The sequence below is a fragment of the Leopardus geoffroyi genome, chromosome B3 (assembly GCF_018350155.1).
Source record: "Leopardus geoffroyi isolate Oge1 chromosome B3, O.geoffroyi_Oge1_pat1.0, whole genome shotgun sequence".
Classification (NCBI taxonomy): domain Eukaryota; kingdom Metazoa; phylum Chordata; class Mammalia; order Carnivora; family Felidae; genus Leopardus; species Leopardus geoffroyi.
This window is the reverse complement of record NC_059337.1, coordinates 116324539-116348940: the sequence shown is the minus strand read 5'-3', so window position 1 is coordinate 116348940 and position 24402 is coordinate 116324539. Positions and strand designations below refer to the sequence as shown.

At 48.0% G+C, this 24402-nt stretch overlaps 1 protein-coding gene across 1 annotated transcript in view; it reads right to left on the bottom strand.

The window, feature by feature from the left end:
• TTC9 (tetratricopeptide repeat domain 9) overlaps positions 1-24003 on the bottom strand; it is a 33474-nt gene extending 9471 nt beyond the window's left edge. Inside the window, exon 1 of the mRNA XM_045451393.1 lies at positions 23559-24003. Within this exon, the coding sequence (XP_045307349.1) occupies positions 23559-23973 (415 nt within the window). The 5' untranslated portion in view covers positions 23974-24003. The remainder of the gene's footprint in view (positions 1-23558) is intronic.
• Positions 24004-24402: the final 399 nt, after the last annotated feature.

Below are 24402 nucleotides of genomic sequence, written 5' to 3'. Positions count from 1 at the left end.
TCTAAATGGGCTGCAGACTGAAGGCTGGCCAGAGAGGTGGGATCCAGAGGAGAAACCTGGGGTGCCAAGCCAGAGCTCTTAAGAGGGTCCAGGAGGGAGGGGAAAGAGGCAGTCTGGAAAGCTGCCTGCAGCCCTACCTATAGGTGATTTTTAGGCACCCCTCTAGTTTGGTGGGGAGCTATTTAGGGTTCATATAACCAGCCCAAGGGAGAGGTAAGAGGGGATGTTTGTAGGCACACTCTAAGGAGTGGAGAGAGTTCAGGAGAGGTTGATCGGCAGTCTCCTGATGTTCCTTCCACGTCGCTATGCCCACCACCCAGGGCCTGGGGATTATGGTGGACTTTTAGAATGGGTCACGTTATCCCACGGCCCTTTCTTCCTCTTAGTGGTTAATCCCTTACCCCATGTCAGAGATGGTGCTCAGTACCTTACGTATACCACACCTTTTCATCTTCACGGTAACCATGAACCAGGTTCTATTTTTATGCTTCTTTTACAAATGATGAAACCCAGTTGCAGAGAAATTAAGTAACTTACTGAAAGTCACTCAACTAGGAGGTGGTAGAATTATGATATTTACCCACTTCTGCCAGACTGTGCTCTTGACCATGGGTATCTGTGGGTCTGTGTTTGAAGCCCTCCAAAACCCAAGTAAGCCCTGGTAAAAGCCACGTCACCTGCGTAAACCACCTTTCTCTGTGTGGTAGGGTCAATAAGGCAAAAAGCAATCCCTAACTGCACTGGGCCCTGGGATCAGTAGTGAACCAAACACCTACTCTGTCCTGGAGCTAATGGGCTGGTGGGGAAGGCACGGGTTCCATGATCTCAGATACTCCCATGTGCCAAGATGGAGAAGGAGAAGGGAAGAGTGGGAACATACTGAGGGGGAAGGGACCTCAACCAATATACAGTATCATGGGAGGACTTCATGGAAGAAGTGGTATTTAAGTGAAGCTCTGAAGACTGATTGTTCCTCAACTTAGCACTAAAACATCTTAGGCTGGATAATTTTCTGTCGTGGGGGAATGCCCTGCGTGTTGTATGATGTTCAGCAACGTCCCTGGCTTCTACCCACTGGATGCCAGTTGTGAGAACAAAACAATGTCTCCAGATATTGCAAAATGTCCTGTGGGGGGTAAAACTCCCCCCTGTTGGAGAACCAGTGATCTCGGGGGTGGAAAGGAGAAAAAGCTGTCTAGGCAGAATCTTTTTCTTCTTCTTTTCTTTCTAGGCAGAACTTTTTCTTTTCTCTGTTAGAGAAAGAGATGGGGGGGCAAATGACTTATTTGAGGAGTTCTGGGGAACCACACCTGCTTGGAACAGAGAGACGGAAAGGATGGGTAAAAGGAAGGAAAGGTGAGGGCACCTGGGTGCCTCAGTCAGTTGGGCGTCGTACTTCCGCCCAGGTCATGATCTCCAGGTGCGTGGGTTCAAGCCCCCCCTCAGGATCTGTGTGGAAAGTGCAGAACCTGTTCAGATTGTCTGTCACCTTCTCTCTGTCCCTCCCCCCACTCATGTATGCACATGCTCTCTCTCTCTCTCTCTCTCTCTCAAAAATAAAAACATTTTTCTAAAAAAGCTGGAAAAGTAAGATGAAACCAGGACACCCAGACCCTTCTGGACTGTGTTTAGGATCTGGGACTTTGTTATTAGTCACCTGGGATGAAGAAACGGTTTGACTAGGTTGGCTCAAGTGGAGGCAGAAAGACAGGGGAGGGGGATCAGTTTAAGAGGCAACCAGGAGATAGAACATTAGGGAACCTCTGAAATATTTTCCCTCTGCTGTCACATTCGTGTAGTTAAAGCCCTTCATCCAGGAGGGCTAAGACTGTCATTTTGGGTTCACTGATGATTCAGAAGTATTCTTCCACGTTGTCGTAACCTGGTCTCCATGTGAATTACAATACGACAGTCTAAGTGCTCTGCTATATGGAATGGGCCAATATTTTAGAGTACTGGGCTGGGGATCAGAAAAACTGGATTCTAGTCCCACTTTTGCCATTAGCCAACAGTATGAAAATCGCTTTCCGTTTCTGGGCCTCAGTTTCCTATCTGTAAAGGGAGGGGCCTCCACTTGGCTGAATAATCTGTGCTCTCCATTGCAGTCTAACAGCCTATGAATACAAATGGTTGCCACTTAACAGAAAGATGCCATTGTTTCATTGGTTCCTCTTCGAAAGGAATTCTGTCTCCCTGTGACTTATGGTAGGTATCTTCTGTTGGGGATGGCACTCAGGAGTGGTAGGGCAGAGATCCAAAGGGCTTCTGTAAAACAAATCTCCCTCTATGTGGAGATTTTTTTTTTCCACATAGAGATTGGATTATGTGGTCTCCCAAGGCCATGGACCGGGGCAGGATCTTCCCTGAAGGGAGTAAGTTCAGCCACCATCAGTCAGTCTCAGCAGAGGAGGCTGTGAACTTGGGAAGGCAGGCCTCATGCTGGATGGAGAGGAAGCTTGTTCCCGTCTGTGGCCTCCACTCTGAGTATATATTTGGATCCAAAGACGTAGTCATGTGGTGGCAGAAGGGGTGCAAAGTGGGAAGCCGTGTCCACGGTGGACATGTAAAGATAGCCCTGAGTTCCCAGACAATCACACCCGGAAACCCTTTTGAAAGAAATGTTATTAACCTTCCGGTCTCTGAGTCTTCTGACATGTTTAAACAAATGCTGCAGCCCTGCATCAACCAAGCTGTGGAGAATTAAGACAAGTTTCTAATGGTTGGGAAGAAGTTCTAGAAGAGAAAAGCCTTCCCCAGGCCCATAATGGTGACAGAAGTTGTAGACAGTACAAGTTACAAGAGAAAGGTAAATTGGGGGGGACAAAAATTGGGCTATAAATGTCCAACCATCCCTTGTATGTGGAGATTCCGCTTCCACTGCCAACCTTGGGTGGTTAGAGTATGCTTTTATAAAAGGAGCTGGCAGGCTTTCTTTACTCCACAAAGGGGTCTGTGGTAGGAAAAAGAGAATCGGCAACCGAAAGAACCCCATGGCCCAGCCGTGCACTCGAACAGAGGAAATCATATGTTTGATGTTCTCCAAAGCAGCCACACTGAGACCTCAGGCTAAAACATGTCAGGTTCTCCTGGCTCTGGCACCTGTTTTGTTTTTGGTTTTCCTGGTGCACGCAGGGCATAGTGACTGCCTGGGCAAAGTGCCACTCACTGGCATGAGATGAAGGGAAGCTGGATGAGAGAAGGAAGGACAAGTTCATGCAGTCATTGGTTTTCTTCTTACAACTGATCTGCTATAGTTTGTCCTTACCAGCTGCCCAGAAGGGAAGCATGGACTGGATGGGAGGGAAGGAAAGACCGGATTGGGGCCGGGAGTGAGGAGAAGGAGGTTGCCCCACTTTATGGGTTGAATTGTGACTTCTCCAAAAGATAAGTCCTCATCCTCAATACCTTAGAATATGATCCTATTTGGAGAAAGGGTCTCTACAGAGGTAATCAAGTCAACATGAGGTCACTAGGATGGGCCCTAATTCAATACAGGGCCCATCAATACAGGGTTCTGGTGTCTCTAGAAAAAGGAGAAATTTGGACACAGAGACAGACACACATATGGGAAAGACGATGTGAAAAGTCATAGGTAGAAGGCGGCCATCTACAAGCCAAGGAACCTAGGCCACAAGAAGCTAGGAGAGAGACATGGAACTGACTACTCCCTCACAGCTCTCAGAAGGAACCAACGTGAACAACACCTTGGCCTTGCCCTCCTAGCTTCCAGAACTGTGACAAGACTTCTGTTATCTTAACGTTTATTTATTTTTGAGACAGAGAGAGACAGAGCATGAACAGGGGAGGGGCAGAGAGAGAGGGAGACACAGAATCGGAAGCAGGCTCCAGGCTCCGAGCCATCAGCCCAGAGCCCGACGTGGGGCTCGAACTCACGGACTGTGAGATCGTGACCTGAGCTGAAGTCGGACGCTTAACCGACTGAGCCACCCAGGCGCCCCAAGACTTCTGTTATCTTAAGCCACACTTTGTGCTGCTTTGTGATGGCGACCTTAGGAAACTAATACACCTTACTGCTCATCCCTTTGAGACGTGGGCTCAGGGAGTGGCCATTACATTAGTGGGGGGAAATCTCCCAAAAGTGGACCAAACTATTTGGTTTTCGAATTTATTTTTAAGGGGTCACGGCATAGCCGTAAAGTGGATGGAGTCTGGATCGGGACGGAGGTGACATTCGGAATATTTAACGACCGGGATAGGTCATAACCTATCCGGACAGGCATATAGTATTGTGCCGTTGTGCCAGTTCTGGGGTGTCCTGGCTGAACATCAATTGCTCGATCTGGAGATCCAGGACTGGGCTGCAATCCAAGCTCTGCCACCTAGTAGCCCAGGCCCTTGAGCATGTTACTTAATCTCCCTCGGCCTCATTCTTCTTATGTATTAAGTGGAGATAATAATATCTATTTTGTGGGAACACTTGTGATGAGAAAATGAGAAAATTAACGTATGGTATGTGCTTCACACGGTGCTGGGCACAGAAACCGATTCTCATAAGCGCCAGCTCTTTAGGAAGCCATTTGTCAAACATGGTTTCCCCAGCAACATGTACATTCGTCAGAGAACATTTCCATTTTGAGTCCTACACACAGGGTATGACACATACATACCCAGAGCTCAAGCCGGATTTAAAGCAAATTTTCAAGATGGGTCAGAGACATTCTGGAGGGTGATTTAGAGGGTCTTTCTATGACAGAGCTGTGAGAATGCGGCCTGGGCAGTGAAACGACGGAAACTTTACGCATGTGGCTCCGTATCCAGGACTGGAATGACCAACCCCACCCCCACCCCAGTTCCACCTCTCCATGAAAGCGCTGATTTTCTCCTCTACATACACAAATGCTGGAGTTCAGAGTTCTGAAAACCCTGATTTCTTTTGATTTCTCGGTTTTGCTTCATGGCCTGAATGTATATAAACTCACACGTGCCCCCAATGCTCCCCAAACCCAGGTCTGAGGCTTGGTTTTCCCTACCGGTTTTCCTTTCAGAGGTGGGTCTTCTCTACTGGGAGTGGATGGGTATATGCAGAGAACATTCCAAAAGTAGCTTTGCAGCCAGAAAAGGGGGCTTAAGGGAATGAATGGAGTGGGGCTCCGGGCCTATTTTCTCCTCGCTTACACCCGGGACAGCCTCTGAGTCAACAGGTGGTTCTACCCCTCTACACACCCAACCACAAACAGTAGTGCTGTCTGCACCTGCTCCCTCATCGAGGATGGATGAGCAGGTTCCATAGTCAGTATCTGGCTGACAGCTTTATGGATGGGGTGGGGCTGGACCCAAAGTCACTGAGCTCCTCTGCAGCCCCAATAATCCAGGAGAGCTAGGAGCTCTAAATGCCAGCGTGGCAGGAAAATTAATAAGTCAGCTCCTGACTCTATAGAGCAATAGAGAGTCTGGCAGGTGGGGGGGAGCAGGGAAGTCAGAAGTGTTTTTAGCAGACAAGCTGCTGGTCAGTTTCAGTGCCTCTGAGTTAGTTGATGCGACGGTGTTCCCAGCAGTGGCATTCACGCGTGTGTCCTTGGGTTAAAACACGTCACCTCTCAGGGTCTCAACTTTGAAGTGGGTAAACATAGAGATAATTATGGTTGCTATCTACCTTTTCCTTAAAAAAAAAATTTTTTTTAAACGTTTATTTATTTTGAGAGAGAGAGAGAGCCCGTGAGAGCAGAGCGTGAGTGGGGAAAGGGGCAAAGACAGAGGGAGCCGCGCCAAAGCAGGTTCCAGGCTCTGAGCTGTCAGCACAGAGCCCGACAAGGGGCTCAAACTCGCAGGCTGTGAGATCATGACCTGAGCCAAAGCCAGATGCTTAATCCACTAAGCCACCCAGGCGCCCCGCTATCTACCTTTTCCTTGAAGGCTTGCTGGCAGGATGAAAAAAAGTCTGACATCTGACGAAAACCCCACAGACAAATGTTTCTCATTAAATCATCCGTGGAAACTTGTTTAACGTGGAGATCCTAGACCCCATGCCCAGTGATGTGGATTCCCAAGGGCTAGGCCCAGTAACACACATTTTTAGTAAGTCCCCAGCGGGTGCCTGCAGGTAGCCTTCACCTTCTGAGCTGGTATTTTATATACTAGCATTTTGGATGTATGTTTCTTAGGGATCAACCAGTTGGTTAAACCTTGAGAGCCCAGGACAGCAGGAAGGAGCTCCAGGATTACCCTCGAGGGCACACACGTCCCAGATGGCCAATCCTAGAGCTAGAAAAACCTGCACGTGTGGGAAAACAATTGTTCTCGGGCAGATGATCAGCTTATGACACTTTGGGTTCTTCTCTTCTTAGAGTCTAGAGACTTCTCGCTGGAGAACAGGAGCTCAGGCCAGGGAAATGGGGAAACAGGGCAGAAGGCTGAAATGGTCCATAATAAGCTCAAGAGAATCTAGCCCTGTACCAGGAGGAAGTGTCCATCCATCCTTCCGGAAGGGTAGTTAAATTAAGAGCAGATAACTTTTATTAAGTATGAATGGGCCAAGCACTGTTGTAAACATTAACTCATTTCATCTGGATAACAACCTAAGGCTCTAGTACTTCTCTAGATGGGGAAATTGAGGCCCAGGGAAGTTCATTCATTTTGCCCAGGGTCACAAACAACTAAGTGTCAGGGCCAGGATTTGAACCTGAGCCACCTGGCCCCCGAGACTGTGCTCCCAAGTGTTACACACACTGCCTTCCCAGGATGCTCAACTGCCTATAACGAATTTTAACTCGTTTCCTTCATTGGACAGATTTGAGGCCTGAGTTCTGCTTCTTGTGAGGCCTAAGTGTGAGGCCCTCACAGTGCCAAACTGCCCACTCTTTATGTATACTTCTCATCTGGAAGCTTCCTGTATAACTCTCTAGATCCCTCTCTGCATCAAAGAGGGAAACAAACAAACAAACAAACAAAACTAAGTGCAGAGTTTCCACCAAGCCTTTTTTTTTTTTTTTTTTTTTTTTAACTTCTAAAACCACCACCATCTCCAATTCCATCCAGAGTCTACTGTTATCCTCCTAGGGCTGACATGATCTGTCTCTGGTTTCTTCCTGAAACAACCCCTACCTTAGCTGGTGCTTGTAAAACCAACCCCCTTCGTATTATTTTTTAACAGAAATTTTTGTTGAGGTAACTATAGATTCACATGCAGGTGTAAGAAATAATCCATAAAGCTCCCCTGCACCCTTGACCCAGTCTCCCCCAAATGGTAACATCTTATAAAACTATAGCATAATGTGTTGGCCATAAGACTGACACTAACACAATCCTCAGATTGATTTTTGCAGCTTTGTACTCGTGCGTGTATGTCTAGTTATATGCCATTTTATCACTTATGTAGATTCTTCTATCTACCTTCAAAGTTACAAAACAGTTCCACTGCCATCAGGATCCCTCCTATTGCCCTTTAATAACTGCATCTCTACCCCTCCTGTATCCCCAACTCCTCTTTAACCCCTGACAACCGCTGGTCCATTTTTCCTTACTAAAATTTTGTCATCTCAAAGCATCACATAAAAGGAACCATACAGTACGAAGCCTCTGGGAGTCGGCTTTTTTTCACTCAGCATAATCCCCTTGAGACGCATCCAAGTTGTTGCATGGATCAACAGTTCGTCCCTTTTACTGCTGAGTAGTATTCCACGGTGTGGATGTACCATCATCTGACCATTTCATCTGATGAAGGACATCTGAGCTGTTCTTGGTGTTTTGGTTATTGTGAATAACACTGCTGTGAACAGTCACAGACAGCTTTCACTTGTCTAGGACAAATGCCCAAGGGTGCACTGGGTCATGAGGGAAAACATTCAATCTGTCATCATGTAGCATGGTGTTAGCTTTAGTTGTTTGGTAGAAACTATCAAGATCAGGTAATTTCCTTCTATTTCTAACTTGCTGGGAAATCATTGTTTGTTTCTACTACCTGATGGTAATGGTTTCCTGTTGGGTACTCTTTTTTTTCCAATGAGGTCAGATCTACAGGTATAGTCATCAAGTGGACCCTTTAGTTTTCCAGAGAATAAAATGATTTTTCACAGCCATATACTCAGATCATGCCCATCATTACAATTATTCATGAAACATGTCTTCTTTGCCCTTCCAGACAAGCATTCTGTAGGGCATCTTTAAATCCTCCCACAGCAAAATCACATCATTGTGATTTGCATACATTGTATGCTTGATAAGTAGCAAATACCTAACGTTAGTATCTTGTTTCACAACTCCCTTGACCTTCAAGATGACTGTGGGAAATAGGTATTATTCGTCCTGTTTCCAGAAGCTGAGGCTTAAGGAAGTTAAGTGGCTTGCTGAGCCCATCTGACTTGTAAGGAAAGAGCCAGAGTCATCTAAACCCAAGTCCCATATTGGTTCCACTCCAGCTGACCTGGAAACCTGGACTCCATGATCTCTAAAGGTCTCTTCCGAGTCCAAGGCACTGGGAAACTGTAAGAGCAGGAAGATGGCTGTATCTTTTCACACCAGCCTTGCCCTGCTTGGTGCCCAGACACGAGCTCTCCTGCCAGTGATGCTGCAGCTCCCACTGCCAGGAGTGTGTGGCTTTGTCCAGTGGGTTCAGTCTCCTCTGGGGCCATTCACATTCATTTCTGGCCTTCTGTTTTCCAATCCAGCACATGCTCGCATTTGATTGGAACACACACTGCCAACGGCTTCCTTTGCTTTGTTTTAGCAAAACTGTCTTTGAAGATCCCTACTTTGCACCAGGACCCAGCTGCTCTTTGTTTCCCCACCCTTTGAGTTTTTCACTTGGATGTCCCCAACATTCAAGAGCTGCCTGAACAAGGGATGCTGCTCTCACCATTGCCACACAATTTGGGCAGGGCCTCTTAGTAAACTTATTTGAAAAAGATATATTCGGGGCACCTGCGTGGCTCAGTCAGTTAAGTGTCTGACTCTTGGCTTCAGCTCAGGTCATGATCTTATGGTCTGTGGGTTCAAGCCCCACTTCAGGCTCAGCGCTGATAGGGTGGAGCCTGCTTAGGATCCTCTCTCTCTCTCCCTCGCTCTCTGCCCCTCCCCAACTCATTCGTGCTCTCTTTCTCTCAAAATAAATAAACTTTAAAAAAAATTATCAAGGGGGTCTGGGGGGCTCAAGTTGGTTGAGCATCCAACTTTAGCTCAGGTCATGATCTCACAGCTTGTGGGTTCGAGCCCCACATCAGGCTCTGTGCTGATGGCTCAGAGCCTGGAGCCTGCTTCGGATTCTGCGTCTCCCTCTCTCTCTGCCCTTCCCCCACTCACGTTCTGTCTCTCTCTGTCTCAAAAATAAATAAACATCAAAAGAATTTAAAAAAATTATTCATCACGGCCTATGCCCAGGGCTTCATAAGGAAAATGGACAGCATTGAAAAGACACTGGTACCTTCAAGGAGCTGACACTCTTCTTTTTCAGCCTTTCTTGGTCAGCACTTAGGTGTTAACATGGCAGGTGAGAGAGCTAAGGTGAAAAACCCATCTAAAATCCTTTACGTTGAAGGCTCATGTTGGTAGTCCTTTAAGAGATGTCAGAGTCTGCTCAACAGAGTGTAATGCCAAAGCCTGAGGTCAGTTCAGCTTTTTGGTGCCTTTGACATACCCCTGTTCATGAGGGAACCACTCAGGTGCTATGGTGGCATACCGACAAGTTATCTCCCTGTGGCCCCTAATTCTCATTCTTGACTTCACTGTGGTAGACACACAGGATAGGAATGGGTGGTAGGCCAGGATTAATGCTTATTGGAGTCTTCATTAACATCCCTTTCTTGGGTTGGAAGTGGGAATGGTGGGGGGAGCAGTTGGGCCAATTGGAATGTGATGATAAGTATATACCTAGCAATAGAAGAAACCCATCGCCTGAAGTTATGTTTACCTTGCTGGCCCTGGCCAAGACACATGTCATGCTTAGTGTCAGGAATCCTGAGCCAGGATGAAGGGAAATCTCAGAAGCCGAAATCCCATCCTACTCTCCTTTTGGACTTTAAAGAAGGCTTTTCCTGGTCTGATGACCTCGCCCGCCATCCCTTTGGGACCCCAGCATCCTCTCTCCTATTCCTGTTGCCTTCCCCACAATCCTTCCATGGCACCTGTGCAAACATCATGTCACCAGATATTTTGGGGGTAAGTTAATTAACAGGCACATATATAACAGAAAGAGCACTTCTGTGGCCTCTCTATGGCAGCACTGTTTATATTAGCAAAGTGTTGGAAATAACCAAACTATCTACCAGTAGAAGACTGGTTAAATAAATAATGGGACATGGGTATAATGGAACATGACAGACATTAAAATCATGCTGTAGAAAAATACTTCATGACACTGAAAAGACATTCTTAGTGGAAAACATCGGTGGAAAAATAAAGGTTGTAAACATTTGTGCAGTACAACGTGAATCTTGTGAAAAATAACTGTGTGTGTGTGTGTATCAGGGTGGAGAATTTGCAATAGCAGTCATCAGAGTTCCTCTTAGGGAAGAAATTATCCTTTTTTTAGAATACTCTCATCAGGGGCTCCTGGGTGGCTCCGTCGGTTAAGCATCCAACTTCTGCTCAGGTCATGATCTCATGGTTCGTGGGTTCGAGCCCCGCATTGGGCTCTGTGCTGACAGCTCAGAGCTCTGGAGTTCAGATTCTGTGTCTCCCTCTCTCCCTGCCCCTCCCCTTGCACTCTTTCTCTCTCTCTCTCTCTCTCAAAACAAATAAACATTAAAAAAAAAAAAAAAAAGAATACCCTCACCAACTGCTCTAGTGGGTAAGGTGAAACTTAGAGATGAGTTGGAGGCAAATAAGGCAGGATAAAAAGGTGAGCAAACTGCTCTGTCTGTGAAACGACCTGAATGTGAAAGTGGGAGAATCTAAGAAACAGAAGGTTTGTAGGGGAGAAAAGAATCCGAGGAACATGGTAGGATGTTGGAACCTGCCAAAAAAAAAACGTTAAGCGGTCGGGGCACCTGGGTGGCTCAGTCAATGGATCACCCAACTCTTGATCTCAGCTCAGGTCATGATCTCATGGTTCGTGACATCGAGCCCCACATTGGGCTCCATGCTGATGGTGTGGAGACTGCTGGGGATTCTCTCTCTCTCCCTCACTCTCTGCCTCTCCCCTGCTTGCACGTGCTCTCTTTCTCTCTCTCTCAAAATAAATACACATTTTTTTAAAAAAAGAAAAAGAATTTTGAATATTCAGTTTTTGAGATGTAAACCCTTTTGGATCCCGCAACCTTCGGTAACTGTACAGCCTGATGCGGTGGTAGCCCAGGATGTGAAAGGGAAGAGGCCACAAAGGGAAGAAGTGCCCCCTGGCTGACACCCGGGGAGAGTGAGCGGCATCCTGCAGGGACAGGGTAAGGAAGTCAGGGGTCCCCGGGGGGAGTAGCCCCAGCACAAATGAGACAAACCCCTTCCTTCCTAAATAAACCAGAGAAAGGTGGACCTTGAAGTGGGCTAGCTGATACATGTTTATACGGACACAGAAGAAAGACTGGGAGGAAATCAACCCAAACAGATAAGAGTTGACAGGATGGCTGCATGACAAGTGAGTTGTTGCCTCTTCTTTGAATTTCTTTTATTTGCAGTATCTTCTACAATTAACAGCGTTTCACTTTTGTAATTGGAAAACTATGTTAAAAATCACCTCCGCCCGTTATGTCTTCAAAGAGAGCAGGGGTAGGACTCCAAAGAAGAGTGCAGAGAAGCCTTCTGAAGGGTGTCCTGAGCGGAAAGCACTGCCTGTTCCCGGGGCCCTGACTTGGGAAGACCCGGGGCCATGAGAGGGCCCTGGGCATCATGGCGGAGGCCCGCCTGCAAGGGGGGATTACCAGGAGGGTCCAAGGGACACGCCTGCTAGTGTGTTCACTCTCAGGATGCCTGTGCAAGCCAAGGGCCTTCCTCACGGAACGCCAGGAGGGAAGCTTGGGAAGCTGGCACCAGCATGTGGCACAACAGAGCACACAGGGCAGGCCTGAGGCTACCAGCCTCACAGCCTCTCCCTCAGATGTCTTCCTCTCAAGGAGGCCTTGCCTTCCTCCGTGTCCCCTTCCCGCCAGTAAGCTTTCTTGCTTGTTAGGCTCCCCAGGGAACCCAACTGATCACAGCATGCGTCTTCTCCGTCTTCTCTCCCTGGCAAATCCTACACTCTGCTCTCAGACTCTGAACTGGTCTGACTTGTGAGAGAGCCCAGGTTCTAACCCCACTCATTCAGTTCAAAGAGACGGTCAGAGGATGCTGAGGTAGAGGATGGAAAATGGCAGAGAACGGACTCTAACCGAACCTTATTTGCTGATACAGTTTCATGCCGAAACACGTCTGCCTAGAGCCCAGCAGTTTCTGTCTCCTGGACCAACCTGTATCCTGAGAAGCTGCAAGTAGGCACAGACCCCATGTCCCAGCGGCCCTTGCTTCTGGCTCTGCTGCCCTTCAGAGGAAGCCTGATGGGTTACCTGTTCACTCAGCCTCCTGGGCCCAGGAACGCACCAGGTTCGAAACACCCACACTGAAGGCTGTTAGTTTACACTTTGGTCACTTCCCCTGCCCTAAAGCCACTGGCCTCTCTTTTGACCTCCTCTGTTTGCTCACTTGCTTCCCATACGCCCCCATAACCTCCTTTGCAGGGTCCTTTGTCCCTCCCGTCTCACATACTTTCCCGTCCTGGTCCCTACCGGAGTAGGGGTTAGATTTACACAAGCCATCATTTCTTAATGACGCCTGCTGTGTCATTTCATTTCAATCACCATCACAGTCCTGTGTGCTGCATATTATCACTCCCATACTATAAAGGAAACAAGCTCAGAGAGGTCAGGACCTGCCTGGGGTTAATGGAGGAGTCAGGATTCAAACCTAGATCCTGTCATACTAAGTAAAGTTCTCTCCCATGAGGCCACACTGCCCTGTGTCTGTCCCTCTGTGTTCTCTCTCTTCCCTCCCATCCTCATTGGCACACACAGGGCTACAGCCCTTCCTCCCTATAATGGCGTAAAGAAGAGTCTACACAAGTTCCCAATGACCCAGCGGCCTCCACAGCCTGAGGGTGCAGATCCATTTGAGCAAGGAGCTGACTCCTTTCTGACTCAGGGTGAGCATGAGGTCCAGAACCATATCCCCAAATGCTTGGCCGTACCCCAGACTCCTGAGGGATCTTTAGCTTTGGGCCAAGGGCAGCAACTGTCTGAGACGCTATTAACTTAGCCAGCAACTGTTGCCTGCTCCAAATCGAAGTCTGAATTTTGAAATAATCTGGGAAGATAGAGCAGTAACAGGTGATATTTTGTGACATCCATTAAGAGTCCAGGGGCCAGATGGCATTTTAAATAGGCTTCCAACACTTACCCTGGTTTCTGGCAGAGACCCTCTCTCTGACTCTATCATCCTGGGAGGCTGTGAGGTCCCTTATTTCGGTTTACTCCCATCTTTGCAAGGGTTGCCTTGGAAATCTTAGTTGAGATCTTTTCATGGCTATTTGTCAGCACATACCAGTAAACTAGAATAAAAGAGAGCTTGTTTCTTGTCTCTTTCCTAAATCTGCTCCCAGAAAGAGAGGCTGGGACACGGGTGGGGGGAGTCGCCGAAAGGCCTTCAAAATCCTAGACAGTCCAGCACTTGTGAGGGCACTGGCCCAACCCCCACTGTTTACATTTGGGGAAACGGAGGCTTAGAGTGCTGTGACTTGTCCACAGTCACGGAGCAAGTGAGCAGCAGACCCTAGACTAGAACCCTAGTTCCCACTGCCCCCGTGCCATGTTTGGAGGAGAACAGAGAAGATTTCGATTTGCATAGTGAACAGTAAAGATTCAATGAATGAGTGAGTTTCCTTCCAATACTCAGTCTGCTGCGTCTGAGCTACATATACAGGTGGTCAGGATTTCTGAAATTCAGGGGCCAAATAAGAATCTTGAGCATTGAGTACACACGCCGTCCCTTCCTCAACACCAGAGGCACATTGCTAACGTTCAGGACGAATTTATATCACTTAAAACGACAATTTACACTTCTAATACTTTGTAGGCTAGGAAGCACATTCACATACATTATCTTCTTGCTCCTCACCCTCACCTTGTGAGTCAAGCCGGCCTGACCATACCCATTTAATAAGTGAGGAAAATCAAGGTCAGGGATTTTGCCAACAGGTTAAGTTCACATATGTGGCGAATGTGCCCCCAGCTGTCATGCGGGTCTACCTCAGTTAGTGTTGCACTAGACACAGGGCCAGCTGGTCTCCTTAGGGCTGGCTTTGGGGCTTCTTTGATTTTGTTTCTTGGGAGATGACATTTGGACCCACAAAGTCAGAACCTAGTACCAGCCGATCATAAAGACACTAACCAAAAAATAAATAGTACTTTCCGGGGTGCTAGGATTGCAAATGCCCCACACTGCACGGAATAAATAATACGTGGCCAACCTCACTCGGTACTAAAACTGAAACATATTTTAAAAAGATGGTATCATCCCTCTCATGACATTAAAACTGACCAGGTCTAGAGTAATGCATTTGGATAATTCCAGACGCTATTCATCTAGTGGGTCATTTCTCACTGTGTCCGCAAAGTGATTACTGAGACGGTAATGGCTGAAATGAATTTCCGCTCTTAACCCTTCCACTTAAATTTCTCAGGACCTCCTAACTGGAGCAAGGGGGACAGAAAAGAGGAGGACGTATGGGTAGGGCTTCTGCAGTCTTTAGGCTCACTGGAAATTATGACTCACTGGCTCCTCACACCTCTCTGTCCATACAAATTCAGGTCATCTTCCTAATGACAAAAGACCCAGGGAAATTCTGACCTGGTTACAGAATGCAGGCCACTTGCCTCTTCACCACCCGGGATGGTCACGGAATGGGAATCCTAATCACAGAAGGCACAATCACAACAAAAGGATGTTTGACCTACAGAACATAAGACTGGAAGATGAGCAAGTGAGTTGCCTTAAAAATGCCAAGGCTTGTGGCGCCGGGGTGGCTCAGTCGGTTAAGCATCCAACATCGGCTCAGGACATGATCTCACGGTCCGTGAGTTTGAGCCCCGCGTCGGGCTCTGTGCTGACAGCCTGCTTCGGATGCTGTGTCTCCCTCTCTCTCTGACCCTCCCCCATTCATGCTCTGTCTCTCTCTGTCTCAAAAATAAATAAACGTTTAAAAAAAAATGTTTTTTTTAAATGCCAAGGCTTGTCCTTACTACAAAGGTGAAGAGATGTAGTCTATGTGAGATGTCTATGTTGCCTCCAACGGTAGACAGAATATGGATGGATTTCAAGGAGACAAATTTTAGTAGTTAAGGAAGAAACTCCTAAAAATGGAGGCTGTGAGGTGAACGGTTAGGACTATGGGCTTTGGAATTACAGAGTGGCAGATGAGAAACCCCAGCTTGCCACATACTACTATGTGACCACAGATAAGTGACGTAGCTATTCCAAATTTAAGTTTTGTGTCTCACAAAGGGAGATCAAATGAAACTATATATATTAAAAACATATAAATATACTCATAATATAAATGTGTAAATTATATGTAATTTATATATGTTTATATACATGTAGGTGGTATACATATACACACACACACACACACACACACACACACACACACACGCAAGGTGGAGGACCTTGTCCTTCATGTTTATTCCTGTATACTCAGGCCCCACGCCCTAGGTCTAGTACATATGAAATGCTCAATTGATATTAATGGAATGATTGAATTCACTGTATCTTTAATATGAGACAGCTGCTGGAATAAGCATTGTCACTTATTTCATACACATTCTCTTTTTTTTGTTTTTTGAGAGAGAGAGAGAGACAGACAGAGTGAGTGCACACGTGTGCACTTGAGTGGGGTGAGGGGGGGCACAGGGAGTGAGAGAATCCCAAGCAGGTTCCACACCCAGTGCAGAGCCTGCCACGGGGCTTGATCTCACTACCATGAGATCCTGACTTGAGCCAAAATCAAGAGTCGATCACTTAACTGACTGAGCCGCCAGGGCGCCCCTCAAACACATTCTTAAAACATCAACCTGGTGCTAGGAATTGGGCTTGTTGTGGTAGTCTTTAGCTCCATGATTGTTACTAAAATTTTATTATTGTAGTTGTTATTTTGTGGTGGTGGTGAGTATCTCTATTGTTGGAAGTACCTAAGTTTATACTAGATGCCCGGTTGGTCAGGCTGACAAGGGAATTCACACACGTAAGTAAGGTTTGGGGTCCCAACCAAATCTGAAATCATAATTCTGGTTTTACATAACTCTCAAGATAGCTAGTTAGCACCACTTCTCAATTTTTGTTCTTTATATACAGAAACACCATGGAAGGGAAACATTTGCCCTATGAGCTTCCTCCATGTAAACCTTGTCTGTAACTTGAGCGCTATTTTATTTATTCATTCATTCGTTCGTTCATGCATCCATTCATTCATAGTAGGCTTCACACCCAGCAGGGAGCTCAACGCCAGGCTTGAACTCACAACCTGAGGTCAAGACCTCAGCGGAGATCAAGAGTCAGACGCTTAACCGACCGAGCCACCCAGATGTCCCTTGAATACTCTTTGAATGTCCTTTTGGCAGAAAGGGAAGGGAAGGTCCACTTGGATACATTTCAACTTGAGATGCTTTTAGTTCAAGTCAACCTTCCTTGGCACTACACATCCTGCTTCGTTTTCAAAAATATTTGGGAAGTGTTGGTTTGGATCCTACTAGACATTGGCATCATTTTATTGCTGACGTGAAAACGTCTATGTATAAGAGAAAGGGAATGAGTTTTACATTGCTAATGAATGATTTCAAGGTCACGTGAATACCAGCAAGAAGGCTAAACTCCTTTCATCTTTTGTAGCATTATCTTTGGCTTTTTTATGTCTGGTACCACTGTCAGTGCTAGAGGTTGTGGCTATGTAGTTGGGGCAGGACTAACCATTTTGGTGAAAATGGAAAACTCTGTTCCCAACATGAACATCTGACTTCCCAAAGTCACTGGGGAAACAGGAAGTTGATGGCGGGTTGGTTGAAACACTTCGTTTTTATCCGAGCTATTTGGAGTAGACATAGGCTGGTGGTGAAAGAGATAGGCCGTAAGAAGGGAAATATCCCATCTGGAGGTCACTCACAACTTGTAAAGCTCCTGGAGCAACTTTTGGATGCTCCAGATCTTGGCCTTCCTGTCCTCACTGCAGCTGAGTCCCCTTGCCTTGGATGGGACACTCCCACGTATTTTTGCTGTAGGGACTTTGACTTTAAGGTGTCCTAAAGAGTTTCCGGCGAAAAGCCACCCAACTCATTTCCCTTGCTGGTAAACTAAGGACCTTCAGAGTCTACTTTATTTTATTTTTATTTTCTAAATGTTTATTTATTTTTGAAAGAGAGAGAGAGAGAGAGAACACGGGGAAGGGCAGAGAGAGGGGGGACAGAGGATCTGAAGCAGAGAGCCTGACGCAGGGCTCTAACTCACGAACCATGAGGTCATGACCTGAGCCAAAGTCAGACACTTAACCGACTGAGCCACCCAGGTGCCCCCAGAATCCACTCTTGAAACTCAGCCCAAAGTCTACATTCAGAACGTTCTTTCCTTGAAAGCATCCTACAAGTTTCAATTCTCCCATCTTCTCCTGGAACACAATCTTAGAAGCCACATTTACAGGCAAAGATTTATTGGCAAAGATGCTGCCCAAGGAACAGCTTCGGACCAGCAATGACTTGGCCAGTCAAGCTCTCCTGTCCAGATGGCAAGCTCTTGGCTGAGCATCTCAGCATGAAACCCCTCTTCTTTCCCCTTCCTTTGACCAATCCTTAACCCCAAAACTCATCTTCTGGCTACTGACGTACACGTTGACTCTAGCTCATCATCTCCCTTTTTACCACTGAATTCTTGCATTTGTCCATCCATCTTTATATTTGGTTCTCTGGCTCCACATCAATTTCTGTTGAGTGCCCTTTGTCTTACAACCTGCCTCAGAGTCTAGATCTAATTTTGTCCACCTTAGATGTATCCACCCAGTCAGCCATCTTCTGGTATTCCACTGAGGGGGGTTTCAAGGGTGGGTGACTCATGCAATCACACAGGACTTGTGCTCAGAAGGGCCCTGCACTGGGCTTAATGCTCTGCTGTTGCTTTCTGGAAATTCCTAACAACTTTATCTTTGGAGTTGTGTTTTGTAAGTGAAGTTCGATGGGAATGAAGCACAAACGTGAGCAGAGGAGACAGGCACAGCCATTCTTTGCAGCCCCACTTGCATAGAGCAGTCATGATGCCCCATGAGCACAGAATTCCAGCGGGCCCACAGCGCGTAAGAGTTCATCAAGACCCAGCTCGAGTACAAGGTAAGACTGTCAGGGATGTAACTAAGTCAGCAGGCAGACCAGCTAACAGCCCCAAGAGGTATGCTTCTCATTCAACCCAGAAATTGCTACACATGCAGAAAGAAAGCAGTGAGAAGCACAAATGACCTCAAGTCCCCTCATATCCTTTCTTACTTATGTCACTTCCCTGGATACTAGCCAACCACTTGTGCTGAAAGTGATGACACAGAAGCAAAGAGTAGGGTAAGAGTAGGGAATAGTCCCTGTTCCTTTCCCTAGTCGGTAGAAAGCCAAACTTGGTGGAAAGTGCACACATGACGAATGCATATAAAGAGGGGTGCCTGGATGGCTCAGTCGGTTGAGCGTCTGACTCTGGATTTCGGCTCAGGTCGGGATCCCAAGGTCGTGGGATCAAGCTCCAAGTCAGGCTCCCCACTGAGTTCGGAGCCTCCTTAGGGTTCTCTCTCCCTCTCCCTCTACCCCGCTCCCCAGATCGTTTTCTCTCTCTCCAAAGGAAAAATAATAATCTTAGAAAAAAAGCATTAAAAAAAAAAGAATGCATACAAAGAAATGAAATAAAGCCAGTTGATTTTGTTTTGTCAGCATCTCCACTGTTCTAGCAAGAAGAAACTACATATGCCTGTATAAGCTACAAAATGTGAATTGTGTAATTTATGTGATTTCACGCACAACGTTAAGTGCTTTCACATTTGCACTTAAAACTAGCATCGCACAATATAAAGATGAACAGTGACATTCATGCCAATAATTTAAAATTTCAACTTTCTTACACTGACATTAAATAGCAAATAAAAGCACCATGTCAAGTCAAGAGAGAGAGAAAGACAGATCCTGAAAGTAAGAAAAAAGCTTTATCTCTTAACACCTTTAATGATACTTTCTCCCTGCTTCTGGAACAAGGAGTTCCACATTTTCATTTTGCACTAGGCGCCATAAATTATGTAGCCAGCTCTGGTCCCGTGGCTTTAAGGCACGTCCATCCCAGGCCTTTACCCAGTGTGACTCCTCTAGGCCTTGTCACACCCCTGTCCTGGGGCTTCAGTTGGGATCAGTGGATATTATCTGTCCCTTTGGTAAAATAAAAAAATTAAAAACCCCTCTGAAACATAGCTCTAAATCGATGGGAAAATGGGTAAAATGACATGGTATGAGCTTAACCAAAGTCCCAGGGTATGCCAGTGATAGAGGCACAAGCTGACTCTCATCTAGCCTTCAGATCCAATGCCATGGCCTGTTGGCATTCATCTTTACCACTGGCATTTGAGTCTCGAATATCATTTGAAAATACCAACAAAGTCATTACATGTTGCAACCTTTTGATCACACCCCAGCTGGGGCCACCACAGCCCCACAGGAATCATGTAGAGCTAAAGGCCCTGCCTTTCAAGAGATTCTGCACAAAACATTCCAAGGCCCCAGGGGAGTCTTGTGTCTTGTTCAAGGTCAACAGGAGTCGATCACCAGGCCAACACAGGCTTCCTTGGCAGCTTTGGTAAGGATTAGATTCCTGTATCTCCCCAGGCAGGTCAGAAGATCTTTTCAATCACTGTGTCAAAGTCATTTGAAATTCTGAAAGAACAGGATGCTTCCCATCTTTTTTTTTTTTTTTTTTTTTTTAATTCCTTGAAGAATAAGACAGGTAAAATCAAATCCAGGGGTCTTGAGGCACTGGCCAGATCCCTCCTAATCAGGAGGGACTCCAAGCCAGAATGGACCACAACTATGGGCACGTTGATAACTGCTCTCACACCCTTCATGCGACCTCCTCGAGTCATCTAAGTGGATTTTTAGACTAGCATTTTTAGCACATTCTAGCTGCCCTCTTGTTATTCTCTTAGAGCCTTCCGTGAAGAGTACCAGGGTTCATCAGACCTAAGTTTTCTCCAGAAGCCTCACCACAGCATTTTATTTGGTGCGAAGATGCCCTCGGCAACAGAGCCTAATCCTCTAGGTACTTCTGGGCTAGTCCAAGTTCCTTCCAAATCCCAAACATCTCCCTCTATGGACAGCTGATGTCCATAGGACATCATAGGAGGATAGATCCTTGTGGGCACGAACATCTTCAGGCTGCTTCCACCAGGAGCTGGCTGGGCCACTCAGCAGGCACTGTGGCCCAGATGGAAGGGTCAGTTGCCTTTCTGCCAGAAAGAATGTGCAGCTGCTGTCTCCTTCCTATTAGCAGGCGTGAGGGGGACAGGGTACATTATGGGCGACACTGCACTGTTGTGTCACTGACAACAATAACAGTGATCTTTTCTTCCCTTGCCATCCGATGATAATTGTAAACCCACACTTAAAATGTTCATGTTCCCATTTCGAACAATCTTCACAACAAGATTTTAATGAAACGTAACAGTGTTCCTGGCATAATGGTAAGTGGAAATAAAAGCAGGAGATACAGGAGGTCCTTGCTTTGCGAGCAGTTTACGTTTATGTGTAGGAAAAAAAACCACAGGGAGAAAATACATCACAAGGAATGCCTTTAGGTGGTGGGATTGAAGGTAATTTCGTATTTTCTTCTTTAAACTTTTTGATATTTTCTAAAAGAAAAAAACACTTTATAGGTACGTATTACTTTTGTAATCTGACAAGAAAGGACACTTTCCTATTAGCTAGAATTTCTGAGATCGTAGTAACAGATTTAATGCATTATCCCAAAGGAAACCAACATCAGGCTTCTCCCTCTCCAGGTGACTTCCAGAATCCCCTCTCCCAGCTGAATTTTCTATACAGTATACAGATTTTGGCTTTGACACGACTGCTCAGCTTGTAATTACTCTTCTTTTCTTTTTCATTAAAACTTGAAAATATTTAGAAATAGCCCTATCAGGTTTTTGGATTAAGGTACTGTATTACTTCCTCCTGGTTACCAGGGCTCAGATCCCCCAACAGAATTTTTCAAGGGTAGGGCTCTAAAGCCCACCTGACCCTGGATTCAGGGAGACAGAGGCCTAGAGACACTGACTTTGTGCATCAAGGTGTGATGACAAGAACATTGATTTTGAACTTGAATGGCTCTGGAACCTTGGGTTGTTTTTTGTTTTGTTTTGTTTTGTTTTGTTTCTCTACAATCTCTTAGCAAGTTGGTGTAAAGATTAAAAAGTGCATTGGAGTGTCTGGGTGGCTCAGTCGGTTAGCTGTCCCACTTGGGCTCAGGTCATGATCTCGTAGTCCGTGAGTTTGAGCCCCCGAGTAGGGCTCTGTGCTGATAGCTCAGAGCCTGGCGCCTGCTTCGGATTCTGTAGGTCTCTCTTTCTCTCTGCCCCTCCTCCACTCGCGCTCTGTCTCTCTCTGTCTCCCTCTCTCTCTCAAAGATAAATAAACATTAAAAAAAAAAAAATTAAAAAGCACATTGTGCGTGAAGTGCCCAGCGCAGTGCACACAATAAAGTATTAATATGAAGAGTGGTGAGTGCTGGAGAAGGCAGCAGTGCGGAAATCTGCTCCTGTACTCCCCGTTTTCCCACCACAGAAGTTTTCCAAAGTGCCTGGGGCGTGGGGGGGGGGTGGGGAGGGTGGGGAGGAGCTGGCGGGACCTGAGCCCCACCCTGACTGGGCTCGCCTGACCCAGGACACGTCTTTGGTTTCACCATGGAAATGTAACCACTTCTGTGGTAGGCGATGGGCAGTCCTAGCCACAGGCCAGCAGCCAAAAGCGTGGGGTGAGGGGCAAGCCTAGAATGCCCATGGACAACACTAAATATTAAGACTCCATTACCACTCTGAAACCGCCGCATTAGTGATCCAGAGTGCCTCTTCCTCCACCCACGGCCACTCTGCCCTTTAACTATTCATCAGGCGGAAGCAAGGATGCCAGAGACTTACAGGAAATAAAGAGAATCAAGCTATATGTTATGACGGACCAAGATAGTCCATCTGGCTATACCACTACTTTATCTGCCGCCATCATTGCTAGCACCACCATTTTTACAGCTGCTACTACCACCAGTCTATTAATCCTTTACATTTGCAAACTACAATTCATAAAGTGGCTGGGTTTTGCCTGGGTCGGGATGATCCTGGACATGGCATCACGGGAAGACAGAGGCAGGCTGGCACTAGCAACCTCAAAGGGAACAGAGCAGAATCACTGCCAGGTTTTTTTCATGCCCCGACCGCCTGCACCCCAGACACATCCACCAGCCCCAGCCACACCCAGTCACTCTCTCAAAGTGACTCTGCTCCAACTGTCCGGAGCTAGTTTTAGGCAACTTCAAGGGTTAGGAACTAGGAGGAATGGCCTTTTACTTGGCCAGAGGAGCTGGACCATGCCCAAATCCCATCAAATGGGGTGAGAGAGGAGTAGAGAGTGCCTTTCAAATATAAGGTCATTGCGTCTGCCAACATCTCCCACCTTCTCACAGGAAGGCCCTGGAAAGACCCAGACTCTTCCTTTTGTTTTTGTTGTTGTTGTTTGTGAGGTTTTACATTTTCCTGTGCCAAAGTTAAATTTTTAAAAATATCTGACTTTGACCTAAATCCCCAAAGTGAACTCTGGAATGTATATCTCACCTTCTCATCCCAACAGAAGGGTCCCCTTTTTCCAAATCAGGCCCAGCAGCCAGCTGGGGAGAGGACCAGCGCTACAGGGAGGGAGGGTGTTACACACAGCTCAAGCTCAACCATGAACTAGCTTCCCTTTGAGATCGCTCTCTTCACCTGGCAACCGGGGGCCCCAGCAGAGCTGAGAGAGAAGAAAGTGGCATTTTGGAATCCATTTTGCTCAAGATGCTGAAGGCTCGTGGCAAACTGCCCTTTGCTACTGAGGCCAAGGGAACTTGGGGAAGGACCTTAGCCTTTGGGATGCGGTCAGTTGAGGGCAAGGTGAGGGTGAGCTCTGGTGCCAATGATACCCGAGGAGAGCAGCCACTGGGCATGCGGTGGGTGCGGGTGCCCACCCTGGGCGCCACTTCCCGCATTTGGACCCAGGTCCACTGGTGAGCGGTAGCAGCAGCGATCGCCACCAGGCCAGCTGGGTCCCCTTCTGTGTGTCCAGTTATTTTTAGGTGAGATTTACGACGGACGAGGGGGAAGGGACACGGGATGACAACGAGTTTTGGACGGTATAATCCTAAAAGTCACTTTTTCCAAAGCGCCCCCCTCCCGGGTTCTCCTTCCCGGAGCAGCACGGTGCCAGCGGGGAAGCGGGCAGCGCGGGCGCGCCGCAGCGGTAGGCTCGGACCCGAGAGCCGGTGGGGGGGCCCCTGCGCCCGGCGCCGGGCGCCGGGCAGGGGGCGGCCGGGCAGGGGAGGAGGGGCGCGGGCGCGGCGCAGCTCACCTGCCAGGCTGTTGTAGCAGTCGATCTCGATGGCTTCCACCGTCTTGCTCTGCTCCTCCGAGAGGCGGCCGGGGTTGGGGGCCCCTGCCGGGGAGGCCGCGCGCGAGTCCCGCTCCTGCTCCGCGGGCGCCGGCAGCAGCCCCTTCAGCTCCAGCAACGCCCTGTGGTATTTGCCTATGGCTTCGCGGAATTTCTTGTCCTTGTAGCACTGCGCCCCTTGGCTCTTGAACTCGTGCGCCCGCCGGATGAACTCGGCGGGCTCGGCCGCCGCCCCAGCCTGGCCGCGCGTCGGGACCCCGCCGCCGCCGCCACCACCGCCCGGGACGCACAGTGGCGGCGGCGGCCGCTGCGCCTCGCCAGCCGCGGGCGGGCTCGGGTTCCCCTTGGCCGCGGCCGCCGAGCCCTTCCTCTCCATCCGGCCGCCGCCCGGCGCCCCGCGCGCGCCGCGATCCGCCCGCCGCCGCCGCCGCCGCCGCCGCCGCGCCCTCCCGGCTTTAAAAGCGGCGGGCGCCTGCTCCGCGCCTGCCGAGCTCGGCCGCGGCCGTGACACCCCGCGGCGGTCTGGCGCCCCGCACTCCCATTCTCCTCGCCAGCTGCGGGAGGCTGCTCTCTCCTCCTCCTCCTCCTCCTCGGATTGCCGTCCCCTCCCTCCCTCCTTCCCTCCCCCTCTCCCGCGCCGCCCGCCCTCCTCCTCCTCCTCCTCCTCGCCCTCCTCCCCTCCCGCAACCTGCGGGCGGTGGCGACCTGGCCCTCGCGCGCACGGGACTAGCGGAATGGGGGACCGCGGGCCTGATTGGGGTGGCGGTGATTGTCGCTGACCCGGAAGAAGCTTGGCTCGCCCGAA